The sequence below is a fragment of the Caretta caretta genome, chromosome 5 (genome assembly GCF_965140235.1).
Source record: "Caretta caretta isolate rCarCar2 chromosome 5, rCarCar1.hap1, whole genome shotgun sequence".
NCBI lineage: Eukaryota > Metazoa > Chordata > Testudines > Cheloniidae > Caretta > Caretta caretta.
Window position 1 is genome coordinate 100407051 of NC_134210.1, and position 20842 is coordinate 100427892.

Consider the following 20842-nt stretch of genomic DNA (forward strand, 5'->3'; position numbering starts at 1 on the left):
GAGAAGCTAGAAGCAAGAGGCACTAAGAGTGGAGACTGAGATGGTGTACTGCTGGAGGACTGAGGAGTACAAGCATTATCAGACAGCAGGAGGAAGATCCTGTGGTGAGGATAAAGAAGGGGTTGGAAGGAGGCCAGGGGGAAGTAGCCCAGGGAGTTGTAGCTGTCACACAGCTGTTCCAGGAGGCACTCTAGACAGCTGCAGTCCACAGGGCCCTGGGCTGGAACCCGGAGTAGAGGGCGGGTCTGGGTTCCTCCCAACTCCTGATCAGACATAGGAGGAATTGACCTGGACTGTGGGTTCCATCAGAGGGGAAAGTCTCTGGGCTGTTCCCCGACCCACATGGTGGATCAACAGAGACTGCGGGGATTGTTCTCCTTCCTTTTTCCCATGCTGGCCAGTGAGGAGGTTAGCTGAATGAATGGCAGGTTTGAGCCACTAGCAAAAGTGGCCAAACTGAGGGCTGCCATGAATTTCTGAGGCAAGCAAACTGCCAATAAGTGCAGGACCCACCAAGTCAGAGGAGGAACTCTGTCACAGAAGGTAAACTGTGCCCCAGCAGTAGGTATGTTGCCTGAGACCGTCATGCAGTTTAACCTACAGTATTGCTGACTATTTGGTCTGAGCCTAACAAAAACAGAGATTAAGGCAGTAAAGTGCAATTATACTATAAACATGACTGTACACTTTTGTGAATTTGAAAATAACTTTCAGGTACTGTTTTCAATTATGCTGCTACTGAGCACTCCCTCTCACTACCCAGCAATAAGCTTCCCTAGTATCAGTGGCCGTGCCCCGAGCTGATGACTTTGTCACTGACCACTGCTTAGACTTTAGAAAACCTACTGCTGCGCAATGTACTCTGGGAAAATAATGGCATGTGAATGGCTGGTAAACTCATATCCATCGAAGAAATCTGAACCAATGACTTCAAAAATTATCCAGGATTTAAAAAAAAAATTGTAAATCTCTATGAGCAGGAAAAACACAGTTTAGTTTTAAAACTTAAATTAAGTGTGAAGAATTAAATTTAGCATTTAGTCTCAATTTTTAAAACAGAACCTTCAAGTGCTGAAAAAATGTTAACAAATTAGCAAAGAAGGTATGAACTATTTCATTCTGATGAAGTACTGAGCACATTCTGGATGGTCCAGAATGCCCTTAATTCCCACTGAAGTCTAGATGAGGCAGTTCAGCCCCTCACGGCACACACTCAACATCTTGCATGCTTAGGCCCCTTAAGCCCAGTTCCACCAAAGTCAATGGAAAGCCTGCAATTGACTATGAGTGGAGTTGGGATCGGCCTTACATTAGTAGGAATAGTTATAAAACTTTATATAGCACAAAGATATTGATGATCTTGCCAAATCCACAAATATTTCATTCCAATACAAATAAAAATGTGCTAAAGTGTAATTGGCCAGTTCATAACATTTCACAAAACAAAACATTGGGCCTGATTCTTCACTCGGTTACACTGGTTTTACGCAAGTGTAACTACGTTAAGATAACAATGTCACTAGCATAAAACTGGTATAGCAAAGGGAAGAATCAGGCTGATCGACTCAAGGCTTGTCTACATTGGAAAAGTTGTACCAGTTTAACTTTAATCAGTTTTTAATCAAACTGGTGCAAACAGCTGTATGGACATTCTTATTTCAGTTTAACCAGGTTTATTTTGGTTAGCTAAATTGATAGAAATTGATATACACTTAACTGAAATAAGTCACTCAAACCAAAATAAGAATGTCCACACATCCGTCTAACCAAGTTGGCTTTAAAATCACACTAAATTAAACCAGTGTAACTTTCTCATGTTACAGATTACTCAGATAAACTGCCTATGCAAATGCTGTGGATTGTAAAGAGCAAAAGAAATTGATCTGAAAATCTGGTGCATATTGAATTGGAAAAGCCTGGTAAGATCTGCTCGTAACATTTGGACAAATTTCTGAAATGCACATTTGTCTAAGGAGAAATAGACTGAAGAAGGGAAATGAGAAGCTCACAGAACAAGTTAAAGCCACAGACTCTGCCACATCTATATCAATGGATTATTTTATCTAGCAGAGAATGCTGTCTGTACAGAAAAGTAAATAGACTAGTGATATGTTTAGCAGTCCCACAGAGCCCTGCTAAATTTCCCATATCCTAATATTATGAGTTTGTTCCCTCCTTAATGACGCTGTTTGGTTCTTAAATTTTGGGGCGGTGGGGAGGGACAGCGCAGCGGGAGGTTTTGCCCTTGGACAGAAGAGTACTGTCATATCTTTGGCCACATCATTGACCTGATAATCTCACAAGCTCTGTTAGACATACACACCTCTTGGAAAACAATATTCAGTGCAGAGAACCAAGCAAGTAAATAAATGTCAGTTAAATAGTGCAGAACAACTAAGTAGTCATAATGGGGATATAGTATTCACTCTTCATCTAGCTGCTGTGATGAGTGTAGGAGGATTTATATTTCCTAAGTTTTTAAATTATTTTCTTTAACAGTTTTTCTAGGATGTTATTTTTAAAAGTGTATATCAAATGTCACAGACAAATGGGTATCCAATACTGATCACCATATTTTGAGAAATCTTACATTATTTGAGATTTTAACCATCAAGACTCAGAATGGGATTTTCAGCAGCTGACATTTTAGGGCCATTTCTTTGTTTTTGGGGCAAGGTTCGTTTCCCTGTTGCTTTAAGTTGCACGCCCACAAGTTCTCATGACACGGCCATCACCCTTCCAATTCAGAAACTGCATGGGAGTCCCTTTGAAACTTGACAAAAAATGCTTTAACTGAACATAGAAGTTGCATATTAAGGAGTCATAAGGCTTTATGCCCTCTTTCACTTGATATTGCCTAGGGAACTTCCCTTTATAAATGGTGAATTGTCTGTGGTTGCCCAGGCTTTCGTGACTTCAAAGATTGGATTATTTCAACTCTCCAACTCTCCAGGAATACAAAGACCTTGACAAATTTTTGTTAACCCAGAATGCAACAGCCCAGCCCCTCAGCAACACCACTCACCAAGTGAGCTTCAGCCTGAATACTGTGTGTTCTACACTGGCTCCCCACAGCGTACTGGGTCAGGTTTAAAATCTCAGTTCCAGTCTTCAAAGACATCTGTGGAACTGGTCCAAGGTGTGTAAGAGAGCATCTCCCTCTCTTTTTCCATGTTAATGATCTCCCCTGGTGATTGTGTTTCTAAGGAACTAAGAATGAATCTATGTCCTGTCAACTTCAAGGCTGAAGCTCATGAGAGCAGGAGACAGGGATTTATTTCTCAGTGTAACAGTGGGGCTTGCCCCTTAAGGGCTAGAGGTCTGGGGCCAACCAACCATAGTTACCAAGGGGGCACACCTGAGCAGGGATCTGCTGATTCACCTGTAAAGGGGTAGCAAAAAGGGGCAGAGAAAGTTCTCTGGGGGAACAGAATGAAGTACAGAGGCTGCTGGAAGTGACTAGGCTCCAGTAGAGCAGGGGTTCTCAAACTGGGGGTCCGGACTCCTCAGAGGGTCACAAGGTTATTACATGTGGGGGTTACAAGCTGTCAGCCTCCACCAAACCCCACTTTGCCTCCAGCATCTATAATGATAAATTAAAAACACTTGTTTATCTATTTATGGGGGGGGGGTTGCACTCAGAGGCTTGCTATGTTAAAGGGGTCACCAGTACAATAGTTTGAGAATCACTGCAATAGAGAAACCTGGAACTTGGGGAGTGAGACTACCAGCAGGAAAGACCTGGAACTGACCTGATAAGGAGGTAAATGGATGGACTTGAGAATTTTGTTTTTTGCGTGTTTGTTGATTTAATAAAGCAGAATCTGAGAAGGGCTGTGACTGGACAAAAGGAAATGCAGTGGATCTAATTTACCTAGATTTCAGTAAGGCATTTGATACGGTGCCACATGGGGAATTGTTAATTAAATTGGAAAAGATGGGGATCAATATGAAAATTGAAAGGTGGATAAGGAATTGGTTAAAAGGGAGACTACAGCGGATCATACTGAAAGGTGAACTGTCAGACTGGAGGGAGGTTACCAGTGGAGTTCCTCAGGGATCGGTTTTGGGACCAATCTTTTTATTACTGACCTCGGCACAAAAAGTGGGAGTACACTAATAAAGTTTGCGGATGATACAAAGCTGGGAGGTATTGCCAATTTAGAGGAGGACAGGGATATCATACAGGAGGATCTGGATGACCTTGTAAACTGGAGTAATAGTAATAGGATGAAATTTAATAGTGAGAAGTGCAAGGTCATGCATTTAAGGATTAACAACAAGAATTTTAGTTATGAGCTGGGGACACATCGATTAGAAGTAACGAAGGAGGAGAAGGACCTTGGAGTATTGGTTGACCAAAGGATGACTATGAGCCGTCTATGTGATATGGCCGTGAAAAAAGCTAATGCGGTCTTGGGATGCATCAGGCGAGGTACTTCCAGTAGAGATAAGGAGGTGTTCGCACGGTTATACAAGGCACTGGTGAGACCTCATCTAGAATACTGTGTGCAGTTCTGATCTCCTATGTGTAAGAAGGATGAATTCAAACTGGAACAGGTACAGAGAAGGGCTACTAGGATGATCCGAGGAATGGAAAACCTGTCTTATGAAAAGAGACTCAAGGATCTTGGCTTGTTTAGCCTAACCAAAAGAAGGTTGAGGGGAGATATGACTTCCCTCTATAAATATATCAGAGGGATAAATACCGGAGAGGAATTATGTAAGCTCAGTACCAATGTGGACACAAGAACAAATGGATATAAACTGTCCGTCGGGAAGTTTAGACTTGAAATTGGACGAAGGTTTCTAACCATCAGAGGAGTGAATAGAATAGCCTTCCAAGGAAAGCAGTAGGGCCAAAAGACCTAACTGGCTTCAAGATTAAATTCAATAAGTTTATGGAGGAGATAGTATGATGGGATAACATGATTTTGGCAGTTAATTGATCTTTAACTATTCATGGTAAATAGACCCAATGGCCTGTGATGGGATGTTCGATGGGCTGGGATCTGAGTTACTACAGAATTCTTTCCTGGGTATCTGGCTGGTGAATCTTGCCCACATGCTCAGGGTTTAGCTGATCACCATATTTGGGGTCGGGAAGGAATTTTCCTCCAGGGCAGATCAGAAGAGGCCCTGGGAGTTTTTCGCCTTCCTCTGTAGCATGGGGCACGGGTCACTTGCTGGAGGATTCTCTGCACCTTGAAGTCTTTAAACCGTGATTTGAGGACTTCAGTAGCTCAGGCATAGGTGAGAGGTTTATTGCAGGAGTCAGTGGATGAGATTGTGGCCTGCATTGTGCAGGAAGTCAGACTAGATGATCATAATGGTCCCTTCTGACCTTAATATCTATGAAACACCTTGAAGGAGAAAACCTGAGGTGGATTGAACTTACAACCCTGGGTGCTAGAGAAAGGCAAGAGGAGCTGGGGTACTCCAACCTAGCAACTCCCCAGGCTGCAGGCCTTGTGCAAGGCCTGAAGAGAGGTATGGGGCTGCAGGGAAAGGCAGCAGGTCCAAACCCCCCCTTGCCAGTGATGAGTGGTTTACATACTGCAGTCTGCCCCAGTGAGCAGGGGCTAGATGATGACTGGCAGTAGCCACGGAGGCAAGGTAAGGATAGAAGGTTGGGGGTTCCCCTGGGAGGGGAGACCCAGAGTGTGGGGGCACTGCCCGGGGGCAGCATCCCAAGGTGGAGGGACATGAGGGCCAGTGGCAGGCGTGACTCCGGCCAGGAGGAGGCGCTCCATACACTGGAGAGTTAATTCCTGAGATGACCAGTAGGAGGTGCTGTGCTGGTGAGTTGTCACCACACACACATTCAAGCTGTGTAGTGCATGTGTGTGCATGTTTGGAACTCACTTGTTAAGTGGATTCCCCCCCACCTCATATAGTCTGAATCCACCCCTTCACTCTAGTGAAATTGACTCCAAATCTGTTCTCAATATTAAACTGAAATGTGTTTCAAACAATCTAAAAAGCTGTCATTTTTCATGCTACCATAAACAAAACCTTAATAGATCATGGGTCTGATCCATGCCCATAAATGCCAGGATCTTCCCTCTGACCTCCTCATCCTCATGCTTGTTCATAAAGTACCATTTTCAAATTCTGCAATGCTTATGTACAGAATCATATGCACTTACTCTGTCCTTAGCTCATGCTGTAAGAAAGGATAACTTTGAATTTCCTGCCTTTTCTGAGGTTAAGTTCATCTGCTAACATTATTCAATGTAACTTTTGTGTTCTATTTGCAGTATGTATATTAGAATTTATAACTTGCTTGGGTGATTCATATCCATCTAACATTTTGACATGGTACTTACAAATGCTACATTAATGCCTTCTGGACAGCTGCAAGTTTCCTGTGCTCAGAATTCAAGCCAGTAAACTGCTCCCAGACTCCAATTTACTTATTCAAAAAGAACCTATACAAACCAGGATCCTCTAAAGTAGAGAGCCTTTTATTAGTCTGAGACACAAAAAGTGCTAGCTTCAACAGACAAATGCCACTTTGTCCCCAAAATTCATCAGAAAAATCTCAAAACGTACCTGAAAAGATTTTGGGAGTAATGTTTGTACCATACATCATTCCTTAGACTGAGGAGAAAGATGAAGGAAATATGCAATCAGAAGCTCTGGAACTACCACTTTCTGACAATAGGAGTCTTACAATTTTCAAAAGATTCTCTGGCCAAAGAAAGGAACAGCATAAAGATCTGAGTCGCTGGCTTTATTTGCCATTAAGTGGCATCCAAGACATTACATCACCAGAGGCTGTTTGCTATTTCCACAGACACTTACTTAGCCAACCTACCAAGTAACATCTGTCAACCAGAAGTTTGATCAAGCAAATTACCATGCACATTTAAAAGTTTACTTTTCAGTTTAGACTTGTTCTGTCTCAAACATATGCATGCATCAACTATGATACCTTATAAACAAAATATGCAGAGCTAGTCGCAGTGCCTATTAAGATGTCTTATGGGAGATGGGCAAAGACCCTGTTTTCAGTTGCTTATAATTTGCCAAACTAACCATTTGGGCTGAAATTTTCCCTGCCAGGTTTTGGGGACTGGCTGGGCAAAGAGACTAGTTCTGGGAGAGAAGGAAAGATTGCGAAGGGGAGTCTGGAGGGGTGAGGGTGGGACTTGCTGTGAAAGGAGACTGGAACTAGAATGAAAAGCCCGAGGTGCGGAGGCTGGGACGAGGACCCATGGATGAGAAAGAGACCAGACTGAGATGTGGACAGGCTAGAGAGGATGAGACAGAAGGGATCGCATATGGGGCCGGGGGGGGAGGGGAAGGGGGAAAAGAGCCAAAAAATAGAGTCTATACCCCACAGCACCCTGGATTGGAACCCAAGATTCCTATGTCTCACCATTCCTCTGCTGTCAGCAAATATCTGAATCTACTGGCAAAGTGTGCATCTAATCCCCCTCTAGAGCTGGTCCACACAGAGGATAACAACCTACTGTTATCAGTTAATCTGTTAGTTCAAATGGCAGAGGTCTGTGTGGTGGGTCTAAAAGTTCCATCCCTGCTGATGACCCATGTGTCCATATGATGCCACATAATGGAGTTTTTCTTCAGTTTGCTTTTTTTAAAAACGAGGAAATTACACACACAAATTATATAAAAAGAGCAGTAAAAGATTTCAAAGCCTACCACTCAAAAGTTAGGAAATCCCAGAATTAAGGTTGCCTATACCACCTTAATTTAGCCACCTTGTGTGTCTGCATTATGGTACACTCTTTAATTATGTGATGACACACATGAAGACCCCTGCATCATTCAATGCATAGAATTGAGTTTCTGTGGGGATGAATCAGGATTGTGTAGTAAAGGAAAATGTTGTTTGTGGGGCCCCTGCTTGATTTCTTGCAGAAACTAGAAGGTGTGTGGTGAATGAAGCAGGGGACTGTAGAAAGAGAAAAGGAGGTTTCCTGGGTAAGGCAGTTGAATGCTGCCATGGAGAACTGGATTCTATTCCTGCCTCTACCAGAGAGTTCCTGTGTGATGTTGAGGAATCACTTAAACCAGACTTATCACAAATAGTCATTAATTGTGTGTGTCATTTTCTGGATGCCTAACTTGTAGAAGTGCTGAGCACTCACAGCAGCAACTGAAGTCAAGGGGAGCTGTGCTTTGAATACATAAAGTGCTGTGTAATGTTAAGTACTCTGAAAAATCAGGTCCTAAATGTCTCACATTGGGCACCCAAATTTAATGGATACATTTTCAGTCCCCGGAAAAATCATGGAGCAGGTCCTCAAAGAATCAATCCTGAAGCACTTACATGAGAGGAAAGTGATCAGGAACAGTCAGCATCGATTCACCAAGGGAAGGTCATGCCTGACTAATCTAATCGCCTTCTATGATGAGATTACTGGTTCTGTGGATGAAGGGAAAGCAGTGGATGTGCTTGACTTTAGCAAAGCTTTTGACACTGTCTCCCACAGTATTCTTGTCAGCAAGTTAAAGAAGTATGGGCTGGATGAATGCACTATAAGGTGGGTAGAAAGTTGGCTAGATTGTCGGGCTCAACGGGTAGTGATCAATGGCTCCATGTCTAGTTGGCAGCCGGTGTCAAGTGGAGTGCCCCGGGGGTCGGTCCTGGGGCCGGTTTTGTTCAATATCTTCATCAATGATTTGGAGGATGGTATGGATTGCACTCTCAGCAAATTTGCGGATGATACTAAACTGGGAGGAGTGGTAGATACGCTGGAGGGCAGGGATAGGATACAGAGGGACCTAGACAAATTGGAGGATTGGGCCAAAAGAAATCTGATGAGGTTCAATAAGGATAAGTGCAGGGTCCTGCACTTAGGACGGAAGAACCCAATGCACAGCTACAGACTAGGGACCGAATGGCTAGGCAGCAGTTCTGCGGAAAAGGACCTAGGGGTGACAGTGGACGAGAAGCTGGATATGAGTCAGCAGTGTGCCCTTGTTGCCAAGAAGGCCAATGGCATTTTGGGATGTATAAGTAGGGGCATAGCGAGCAGATCGAGGGACGTGATCGTCCCCCTCTATTCGACATTGGTGAGGCCTCATATGGAGTACTGTGTCCAGTTTTGGGCCCCACACTACAAGAAGGATGTGGATAAACTGGAGAGAGTCCAGTGAAGGGCAACAAAAATGATTAGGGGTCTGGAACACATGACTTATGAGGAGAGGCTGAGGGAACTGGGATTGTTTAGTCTGCGGAAGAGAAGAATGAGGGGGGATTTGATAGCTGCTTTCAACTACCTGAGAGGTGGTTCCAGAGAGGATGGTTCTAGACTATTCTCAGTGGTGGAAGAGGACAGGACAAGGAGTAATGGTCTCAACTTGCAGTGGGGGAGGTTTAGGTTGGATATTAGGAAAAACTTTTTCACTAGGAGGATGGTGAAACACTGGAATGCGTTACCTAGGGAGGTGGTAGAATCTCCTTCCTTAGAAGTTTTTAAGGTCAGGCTTGACAAAGCCCTGGCTGGGATGATTTAATTGGGGATTGGTCCTGCTTTGAGCAGGAGGTTGGACTAGATGACCTCCTGAGGTCCCTTCCAACCCTGATATTCTATGATTTGACCTTAATCTCTCAGTGCCTTAGTTTACCATCTATCTATTCATAGATGGTAATATCCCCTCATCTCACAAGAGTGTTATGAAAATAAAGTCATTAATGTTTGTGAAGCACTCAGATGCTATAGTGATAAGCACCATAGAAAAGCCCATGAGGAAAATAATAATTCTGTCTTTATAGCAGGCTTTGAATAGTTTCCAGTAAATGAGGCCTGAGGCAATCCAGTATTTTGTTCTTTGTTGTTCAGTGAATAGCTGCTCAGTAAATGAGCACCATCCATCATGTGTCCCGAGTCAGACAGGGGCCCTGTCAAAAGAAATAGTATGTGATTGTGTAATTAAAGACTCTAATACATATGCATAAAGAGGCCAAATTAAGCTAGCACAGGCAACCTTAATTCTGGCATTTTCTAACTTTTGAGTATTTGACTTTACAATCTTATTAATGTTCTTTTAATGTAGTTTGTGTGTGTAATATTTATATATACACACACGTGCGCCTCTGAAGGCATTAGAGACATGGCCTTCAATATGACAGGTTTCAGAGTAACAGCCGTGTTAGTCTGTATTCGCAAAAAGAAAAGGAGTACTTGTGGCACCTTAGAGACTAACCAATTTATTTGAGCATGAGCTTTCGTGAGCTACAGCATCCGATGAAGTGAGCTGTAGCTCACGAAAGCTCATGCTCAAATAAATTGGTTAGTCTCTAAGGTGCCACAAGTACTCCTTTTCTTTTTGGTCTTCAATATGTTATTTGTCTAATCAACAATTTGTAAAACTATTTTATGTAAACTATATATGGCCATAGAGAGAGCTGTAAAGCAGTGGATTCATTACAGAATTCAGACATTCTGTTGTTGGTCATTACTTATGTAGCAATGGCAGCTACTGCATCATCAAGATTGCAACACAGTTTCCACTATAAGCCCAATTTTGCCTTCCAAACAACAAAAAAAGTTGTATCAGCCTTAAAATGAGTAGGCTGAGTCTACGCTGAGGTAGGGTTTTTTCACAATTTTAAGTAAAATTGGATAAAGAGTTCCTAAATTATGACACCCTCAAAGTAGGTATTGTCCACAGCTCAAAGTCTCTGTGTGTGTGAGTAAAATAAACCTTAAATTTACAGGACTAACATTACTGAGACCTACTGCACAATATAAAAATTTAGCTGATTACAGGTCTAGTTTCAGAAGTCATTAACTTCTGGACATGTAATACCACTATAGAACATCTGCTCTACTGAGCTGAATATAGATCATCAAAGAACTGCTGGAGACCCAAGGTTTAATTTAAAAAAAAAAAAAAGCAAGCCTCTAGTCTTTTCCCTTGCAGAGATGTGTGTCCCTGTGTAAGTATATCAAGGGGAAAAGAAATACTTTTGCACCTAAAAACCTCTCTGGGGAGTGACTGAGTGAGACTCCTAAGACTTGCCAAGAGGCCAAGGAGCCTCAGCCTTCAATTGCACATTGGGTTTCTCCCACCCCCTGCAGGTTTCAGGAGGCCTAAGGGAAGATAGGAATACTCCCTTGATCTCCTCTTTCTCCAGGTCCAGTTCTCAACCAGTCTGCCCCTGCCTACAGCCATCCTGGAAATTATACACACAAACTGTATTTTGTTTAGTTATTTGCTAATTAAGTTTTTAAAAGGTTTTTAAATACATTAATTACTAAACTTTTCAAACAATTTAAAAAAAATCAAATGAGTTTCTAAAGATTTTCCAGATAAATCAGATATTAAAAGAAATCAAACTGGGAGTATATATTTCTTCCATTGTCCTAGGAAGATTTTTATCAGCACCATTTTCCCATCACACATTTGCTATATGTCTAATAGAATTTTTGCATTGTTTTCCATATTAATCTGAAATTGCATACAAGAATCTCATTACTATTTATTGTGACCTTGCACCTATAGCAGCTACCTGACAGAGCCTGCTACTCTGTAGCTAAGGTAGAGACTTTCAGTGCAAAACCATGTTCATAAGGTGTTTTTTGTTTGTTTTTTAAATTCTTCTTTTGGGGTGGTGCTCGGTCTCCGCCCAAGGAGAAATTTTTCCTAGAAAGTTTGAACAAAATAAATACCTTTAGCAATTTTTAACTATATGAAGGTAGGAGGAAAAAAACCCACACGTACCCCCCACATTCTCCCAGTGTAGGAATGTTTTAAGATGCTAGTTAGCTTATGCATAACTCAGAAATGGCTGAGCTTTAAACTCTGTCCATTTTATGTTTTTCTTGAGGTTTCACACATGCACAGTAGTCATTTTTAGCTCTCATTTGAAGCGATGGTACTAAATACAGTGCTAAATCAAATCTGTACTCTTTTACTCACACAAGTAGTCAAAGTAATCCCATGTGAGTGGTTAATGGGACTGTTTGCAGAGGAAGGAACTACTCGGGTAAAGATTTACTGGACCCAAAACTTTTTATTTTTATTTAGTATCATAGCTAAACACCGATGTAGAAAGTTTCACCATAGGCAGATTTCAGTGCAGAAGATTCCTTTATGCTTTTTGTAGAGCTTGTGATCTCTCCAGGAAGGAAGAGATTCTACTCTGGATCTGGTAACATGGACAGTGCATTGCAGTACTCAACTCTCAGGGGAGCAAAGACAGAAATGATTGTAACAAGATCTACATCTGAAAGACATGGGCATACCCCTAATCATCTAGTGCAGATTGAAAAAACCATGCTGGCCTCACCTGCCACAAGACTCTTGCACTGCAAACCTGCATAACAAATGGCAGCTTGCTCCCTCAATTAAGAACATTAATATAACTCACCAAATCTTACAGTTTCTTCCCATCATCTAATGTCACCTTAGTCTTGTCTGCTTGAAGCCTCAGCCAGTTAGCCTTAATCCAGACCCCAGTTACATACATACCATTCTATCACATAAGCCTGGTCAGATAAATCAAAGACAAAGCTGAGTGTCATCAACATATTGACAGAACTATAACCCATCTCTCCTCACAGACACGTTTTGCAGCCTAGTACGTACCTTGAACAGAGTAGTAGCAAAACACATCCTCATAGTACTAGGCACTTGTACTGTGAGGGCTCTCTTATGCAGTTACACAAAGCTACCCCCAGTATCACTCAAAGGGGCAGAGCTAATCACAAACAATTCTATCTGCTACTTGTCAGGAGAATGGACATATTAGCACACTGATAGAGCTACTGATGCCAATCAGCAGGGTACTGTTCTCATCTACTGCATGGGGAGTGGTGTCCTAAACCTATATCACCACTGTGGTTTCTGTAAAGTTCCCAGACCTAAAATTAGATTAGCTGGAGTCAAGGAAATGTGAGGCCTCCAAATATCAGCAAAGTTAGCCCACGAAATCCTGCATTTGGTCACTCAAATAGATATTTCGTAGGTGCATGAAGCAGATGTCTCTGTCTGGGATTGGAACCCACATTTGAAATTGGGCATACAGTCATTGTGTGTGTACCACACATACCAATGGCCCCCCACCCACACCTCTTTCTCCTTCTCCCTCTCTCTCATTGAATTAAAATTGACTGTTTGCTCAAAAGAATGGCAATACCATGTGGCAGACTTGTGAAGACAGGACCATCTTAGGGTTCAAAGAGCAGCATCTCATCTTGTCAAAATTTTCAAGTCTGTACCACAACCTCTTAAAAAGTTTTAAGGAGCTCTGTAAAAGTATTCATGTAGGACAGGATCTATGACTGCCTGTCTCAGTTTCCTTCTGCATTATCATATTGTTCCTGAAGTTCAATTCCCTTCTACTACTGGTCACTTGTAGAAGCATCAGAAAGGCATTAACATTGATAGTAAAATTAAACAAACTCTCCAAAATCGTAAGTAGAGTGTCATCCATCTTTTTATGAGATCCAACATTCAGCCACTCGCAACTGGTCCCCCAAAATCTTTTGCACCATTTGCAATGGTGCTCCAAGGGTATGTCTACACTCTATCTGGGAGATGTGATTCAGAGCTTGGGCAGACACATCATGCTAGCTCTGTTTGAGCTAGCTCTCTAAATATAGCAGGACAGTTGTGGTGCCATAGGCATTGACTTGAGCTAGTCACCCGAATAGAATCCCACCTGATCCCCTGTGTACGCACTCAGGTGGCTATCCCAAGCTGTGACCATGGCCACATTGCTAGTTAACATGCTAGCTTGAGCAAAGCTAGTGTGTGTATGCCTCCCAGTGCTGGAAATCACACCCTCCTGCTGTCATGTAGATGAACCCCAAAAGAGGAACTATGATAACTGATACAATGACTTCTAGACTGATTTTGATACCTGGGGTTTATCTAAGTCAAATTAACTTTGGGGGGAAAAGAGAAAGGTAGTAGAAGTGTGATGACTGCTTGAGGGTTGGTGTGGATGGTTCTGAGTAAAACTTTGTTAATTCACCTATTTTTGGTACAAACTCTGACCAGATTCCACAAAACCTTCACCCATGTCTGTGAACTTGGACTGACTTCTGGGTTCAGGTTGAGACTTAGTTTTAGTCAAAACTACCAAGACAAATTCAGCAGTTTGAGCAGAAATTTTTGCTTTTGAGGTTTTGGGTTTGTTAAAACTTGAAAATGAGAATGGCACCTGCAAACCCCCTGTGAAGCAAAACTAAAATTATACGTATATGGAGCCCATGAGAATCAAATCCACCGAGTTGCACACAGCTATAGCTGTAACTCACAGACTAAGGTCCTCCGGAATAACATGAGCACCAGGATTACTCAGATTGCAAACTTCTTGGGGTAGGGATTCGTTCTTCATTATCCATATGTAACGTGCCTAACATAATGCGGCACTGATTTTTGACTGATGGCCTGGAGGCACAACCTCAATGAACAAACTAATAGTAGAATAAACCTGCTAACAAGTGCCCTAAGATTCTGACCATCGCTGCAAGCTGATTGCCCTCCACTCCATCATTGACTTCACTGGAAGCTGAAGACTCTCAGCACCTTGCAGTGTTGGGCCAAAGATGATTAACATTCCCCCTAGAAGGGAAGTGAATGAAAAATCTCCAACTACACCTTTGAGAAAAACAAAACACAAGCAATGCTGGTTGTTACCTTGCAAGGCATAGGTTTTTTGAAGGTGATTTCAGCTTGAGTCCAGACTCCCTTTGGGGATTCCAAGACAGACCAGATTTTCTCTTGAACCACGTGATTCTCCTCAAAGATATAAACAGCCAGGGTGTCGCTCATTTTGAAAAATCCATATACGGCATAATAAAACCGCAGACAATACTGCAAGTTTCCTGGCAGCGAGGGGCCATACAGACGTCCAATGTACCCAGGCTGTGAGGTAAACTGTGTGTTCGCCAGCAAGTAATAACCTGCGAAACAGTGCAATTATTGAGTCTAATAAACAATTCACAAAGCCTATTCACAGGTAAAAGAAGCTTTAGTCATTTCAGCAGATTTTGGTGCTAATGATAGTTTCCCCTAGCAGGTTAACAAATTATATAAAAACCCTGTTTGTAGTGGTCAAATCAAAATCCTAAATAAACTCCCTGCCGTTACAAATTTAAGACTGCACATGGCCAGATTCCAGTTTTCACTGGAGATCAACACTTTGCAGAATTACCTTTAATACAAAACAAAAAAACCTCAATTTTATAGCATCCTGCTGACTCCATTGGCAGCCTGACTCAATTTCAAGACTACCACTCCCTTATCGGAAGGGGTAATGCTAGGGCACTCAGCACTTTATTCACGGTCAGATTTTCACTGGATAGTTCATACAGAGGATGCAAGCCTCTCTGGCACATATGGTTGAATGGTGGTGAATGCTACACAAAAGGGTCTCTTTGAGCAGTGTCAGAAACCACAATGTAAAGGATATTCCCCAAACAACCAAATATCCTGAGGCTCTGCTTTGGAGAGGTAAGAGCACCACTGGCATGCAATTCTTGCTTTTTTAATCAGCAGGATGCTTGAATAGAGTTTATATTCATGTGCCTAACACCTCTCCTTATTAAAAAAAGTTATGCAAAACTCCTGACTATTACAAATTCCTACAAGTAGTTCATTGCATGCTTTGAAAAACATTATGGGACAGATCCTCAATGGGCATAAATTGGTGTTGACTATTGACTTGAATGTAGCTGCATTGATTTATATCATCTGAGGATCTGGCCCTATATTTCCATAGAGAAAGGGCAAGGGTTTTCCTGGCACTTGTGAGAGTGTAGTGATAGAAGTGCACAATAATCCTCCCCTCCTGAAATGCAAAGGCCAGGCACAATTGTAGTCCATTTTAGGACCTTCACAGGGATGGTGCAGTGTACATGCTCCTTCTATATGACTGGGAGCTTGGGATGGTTCTCAGGGTGCCCACGACTTACCACCACCCTGCCTCAAGCAAGAGGGACACTTGTTTGTGCTTAATTAGGTGCCAGCTCCCTGATACCTCAGTCTGTTAGTTATCCTCTGGGTTATGGAAACTCTTACTTTGCCTTGCAGATTAACAGTACGTGCACCCCAGTCCCCAAGCCCCTTCAAAGTGTTCCCCTGCAGGGGTCAGCACCCTGTACACTCCAAGGAACATCAGGTTTGCTCTCCCCAAGAGGAGAGGGTACATACCAGCTTGTTCGAGTCAACTCAGGATCAGTTCTTGTATAATACCACAACACTGAGATATATTTATAGTGAAAATGATCATCAGTTGATTATCAACGATCAAGGTTTAAGAGATAATGCGTGAGAATAATGGAAACAGAAGGGTTACATATAAAACGAATCATAACACGATCCCTATAGACTAAGCTTACTTTAAGAGACTACTTTCTGTCTAAATAAATTTCTTACCCCAAATGTCCTTTGCATCATCATTTTCCACCAAGTCTCATCAAAATCCCATTTTTATGAATGTAATCATACTGCCTGGTTACTTCCTAGATGCAGGATAAAGGGGTGTCTTCCTCGCCTCCTGTACAAACCCCCACCCCAAGTCCATTTTCTTTGCACACAGCTAGGCTAACCCCGATAGTTTGTTTTCTTTTCCTGTGTGCTCCTTTTCTGTTGACGCTCTATGTAAATAGCGCTTCTATTGTGTTGGCTTGCAATGCTTAATTTACATTTTGACAGATATGCATCTTACCTCCTCTCTGGAAGAAAACCTGTTTTCCTCTTTGATTGTGACAGATGTTAAAATATATTTTCAGTACATATACACAACTCTATCATCCGTACAGACATCTTGCAACAATTATGAGGATCAGTATGACATAACCTTTCATTAAAGGATGCACATGACCCTCTCTGGTGAAACAGAATGTACATGCCAGACTCAAGAGACACCTGTACTCTCTATGCACCCACTCTGCGCCCCCTTGCCAGCTGGCATTAACAGGTTCTTAGGTTACAGAGCTCCCTCTGGGGCAGTATCTCTCTGCCGTACCCCCAGTGCAGAGCAGTATGTCAATTGCATAGTCTGTTCTGGAATAAAGAGTAATTTAACCTTCATATCCAGTTGGACTTTTCCACTTAAAAGAACTTTCGATTTACCTAATCCAGTAGTGTGATCTCCAGTCCTATATGCATTAGGCTTTACTTTCACTCTGCTCCAGCCAGGGCCATCCTTGTGATCCTGATAAAAATGACACAGATCTTCCTCAAAATTGCAGCTTGCCTCAGCAGGATTGAAAGAAAATCCTGCAAAAAGATAAACATGCTCTTCTAGGAGGGGTACACTGTAATATGCATAAGTATTTTAAGAACAAGAATGCCAAAATGTATTCTGTTTTATCTCGGTTTGTTCATGACTAGTAATTGTGTGTATTGCAGAAGAGAAGCAGATACATATACACACACACTTTATACATATGGAACACAGTTTGATGTCAGCCTGACTATCATTTTTGTATGACAAATAGATCCTATTTTCTTATATTTTGCCAAGGGGGGAAATACCTCTTTCACAGTCCCTATAAAAAAAATAAATAGGCAACAGACGTCAAAAGAAAATAAAATTTCTCCTTCAGGATGTAATGCATAAAGACACCCAGACATTTTTTTCTGTCTTACTCCATTCAAAAGATATCCAGACAAAAAGTGTGTGTATAATAATAATATTTAGATTTCCAGTGTGATAACCTTCTAAGACAAATATTTAAATTTTATTTATTCATTTAAACAAACCCTCCTTTCCTGAAAGGTAGGTAGGGGTGGATGGGGGTAGTATTTTTTATTTATGGCTGACATCTGGAGCTTTGCTCAATTCACATTAGTATTGCATGTTTCACTGCACAAAGGAAAACATTACTATAAATGGTGTAATTTATTAAAGAGTTGAGCTAATCTCTTCATTCATGCTGAAGGCTTTTTGGTTTTCCTGCTGTGTGGAATTCAAAGGCCAGAGTTTTAATCTAAAAATATCTCCACCCGGCAGACTGCTTCTAATAAAAAAGGCTTCTCTCTAAGATATTCACAGATCATTTGTACAAGTTATTGGGGAAAATCAACATATGGCAATCAGGGGATGTTCCTACAGGTGGTAGGTCAGGTCTATAGGAGCTCCGTGATGGCCTGGCTCAGTCCTCCCTAGCATTACAGTACAGTAGCTAATACAAGGATTGAAAAGTCTGCTTGCTACTGCCAAGTAGGAGCTTTCCCAGAGTAAGCGTGGGGATCCGTGTGCTTAGTTTCTGCAGAAACTAAGCTTTAAGTTAGCAGCAAAAAAAAAAAAAAAAAAAAAGGGGGGGGGGGGTTCAGCCCTTGTAGAAGACTGAAAACAGATCAGCCCTAAAGGCAACCAACCCTATTGCAGCAGCTAGGAGGGCAAGGGAGGGTTAATGTTTTGAAGATGCTACCCCTTACAACAGCTGGAAGACCCTGAGTAGAAAGGAAAAGCAGAAAGTAAGTGCTTCTCTTCCTTTCCAGTGGACAAATAGGGTTGTGGTGGCTTTAAATTTAACAGACACCTATGAGCCAGCTGTGAAAGATAGAGGTGCCAAGCAAGGTCCAAGAACAGCACTTGGAAAAAATCCCTGCACCCTGACTCTGGGTGCTGATTGAATTCAGCTTTTCATTAGGGCATTGGCCAGAAGAGCCAGGCCCCATCTTTTGAATCAGCCTGTGACTAGTAAGTTTAGTCCTCTGACTAATGGGTGGCTGATAGATTTTTTGAAGATCTGAGCTAATATTTGTGCACTTTTGAATCAGAACTCCTAGAAAAAAAATCAAAACTTAATGTCACTATTATACAACAAAGGATTTCAGATAGAGCTGACACAGTCTCCTGGACAGCTGGAGGCAGAGAACCACTAAAGCCAAGCAGAAAGAGAATGCAATTTCAGAAGTACTCAAAGCAACTAGAGATGGAAATAGGAGAATTGGTGACAAGACTGAAAGGTTAAAAAGTAACTGAACATATTTCAACAAAACACCAAGGAAATTACTGGCATGAATTTCTCACACAGAAAAACTTAATGGGCCAAAATCAGACCTGGTGTAACTGAATGTAGCTCCACTGACAACCTAGAGTTCCACGCACTTACAGTGGATAAGAATTTGAGTCAGGATATTTAGAATAAACTGTATTGTGTTCTAAAGAGGTAACAGACTGTATTTAGCCCATCAAATAAACAACATCTGAAAGTTAAAATAGAAGAGGAAAATATATTATCAGTATAAGTCATAAATGGATCAAAGTGCAACATTATTGCAAACATAATCAAGAACTCAAAAAAATACATAAATCCCAAGCACAGACTGTTACAAAAATGAGTAAAACCAGAACAGGAGGAGAGAAGATAGTTATACAAAAACTACATTCAATCAACCAAGACTGGTAGATTAGCAACACACCTGGGGTCTCAGTCTCATGCCCTCCAGAGAATGCATCTTTAAGCTGTGCAGATAAAGTTTGCAGAGACCATGTAGAGATAGATGTAAAAAAGGAAGAAATTGCTTTCTACTAGATCAGTACAAAATGTTTTTTTCTTCCCATTTCAAAAGAATTCATAATTGTGACCAAAAAGAATGAATAGGTTTGATAGCAAATCATTAATCATTTTGTTAGAATGTTACTTAGCAACGAAAAGCAACATTCAAACTAAACAGTATCTGGCTAGTCCAGGGACAGACACTGTATCTGCCAAGGGCTGAATCCTGGCCCTAACTGCCCCACAACAACAATCACATGGATCCATCTTGGTTCTGTTGTTGTGGAAACCTAATAAAATCCTGACAACACTCCCCTCTCAGAGGCAGCTAGTCACTCCATCAACTGAGGGAAGTGAGTAGGTCACATGACCCCAAAAGGTATCTTCTGACTTAACTCTGAAAGGGCATACCAGGCATGTGGGAAGATATTAACACTGGGACATGTCCTCACTGTGGGAAGGATACAGCCCTTGCCAGTCACCTGTGGTTTCTTGCCACCATGGCACCTTGTTTATTTAATTTTGGGCACCTGTCCCTGTCCCATGCTCCCTCAGAGGCATGCTGTACCAGCTTCAGTCTCTGTGGAAATTTGTTTAACCTCAGGGGAGATAGAATCACAGCATTCCAACTAGCTTTCCAGTTGCAGCATGGAGCATGCAACTTGTCTGAGAGGAAGGGTAGACCATTCTGTTTTGGATCAATTGCCCAAATGAATGACATTCTCTACATACTTCATAAAAACTTCCATGATTCCAAGGCCAGAAGTCTGACCTTCTGTATAACACAAGCCATAGAAATTCCTCTAAATAATTCCTGCTGAACTAGATCATATCTTTTAGAAAAACATCCAATCTTGATTTTAAAATAGTCAGTAATGGAGAATCCACCACAACCCTTAGTAAACTGTTCCAACAGTTAATTACCCTCACTGATAAATTATTTCCAGTCTGAATTTGTCTAGCGTCAGCTTTCAGTCATTATCTTGTTATACTTTTGTCTGCTAGATAGAAGAGCCCATCATCAAATATTTGGTCCTCTTGAAGGCACTTACAGACGGTGGTCAAGTTACCTGTTAACCTTCTCTTTTTTAAGCTAAATAGACTGAGCTCATTGAGTCTATCACTACAAAGCATGTTTTCCAATCATTTAATCATTCTTGTGGCTCTTCCCTGAACCCTCTCCAGATTTATCAACATCCTGCTTGAAGTGTGGACACAGTGTTCCAGCTGTGGTTGCACCAGTGCCAAATACAGAGCTAAAATCTTCTTTATTCCTACTCAAAATTTAAAATGCTGTGCTTTAGTTTTGAAGCTCTGGCAATCTACAGATTAAGGTCAGAAGGGACTATTATGATAATCTAGTCTGACTTCCTGCATAACTCAGGTCATAAAACCCA

At 41.7% G+C, this 20842-nt stretch overlaps 1 protein-coding gene across 4 annotated transcripts in view; it reads right to left on the minus strand.

Annotated features, from left to right (window-relative positions):
- The window catches only part of MAMDC2 (MAM domain containing 2), a 98610-nt gene that overhangs the window by 23632 nt on the left and 54136 nt on the right, over positions 1 to 20842 (minus strand). For all 4 annotated transcript variants that reach the window (XM_075128744.1, XM_048851326.2, XM_048851327.2 and 1 more), the window contains 2 exons: positions 17068 to 17214; positions 14629 to 14894 (listed from right to left, as the gene is read on the minus strand). In XM_075128744.1, the coding sequence (XP_074984845.1) occupies positions 14629 to 14894; positions 17068 to 17214 (413 nt within the window). The remainder of the gene's footprint in view (positions 1 to 14628; positions 14895 to 17067; positions 17215 to 20842) is intronic.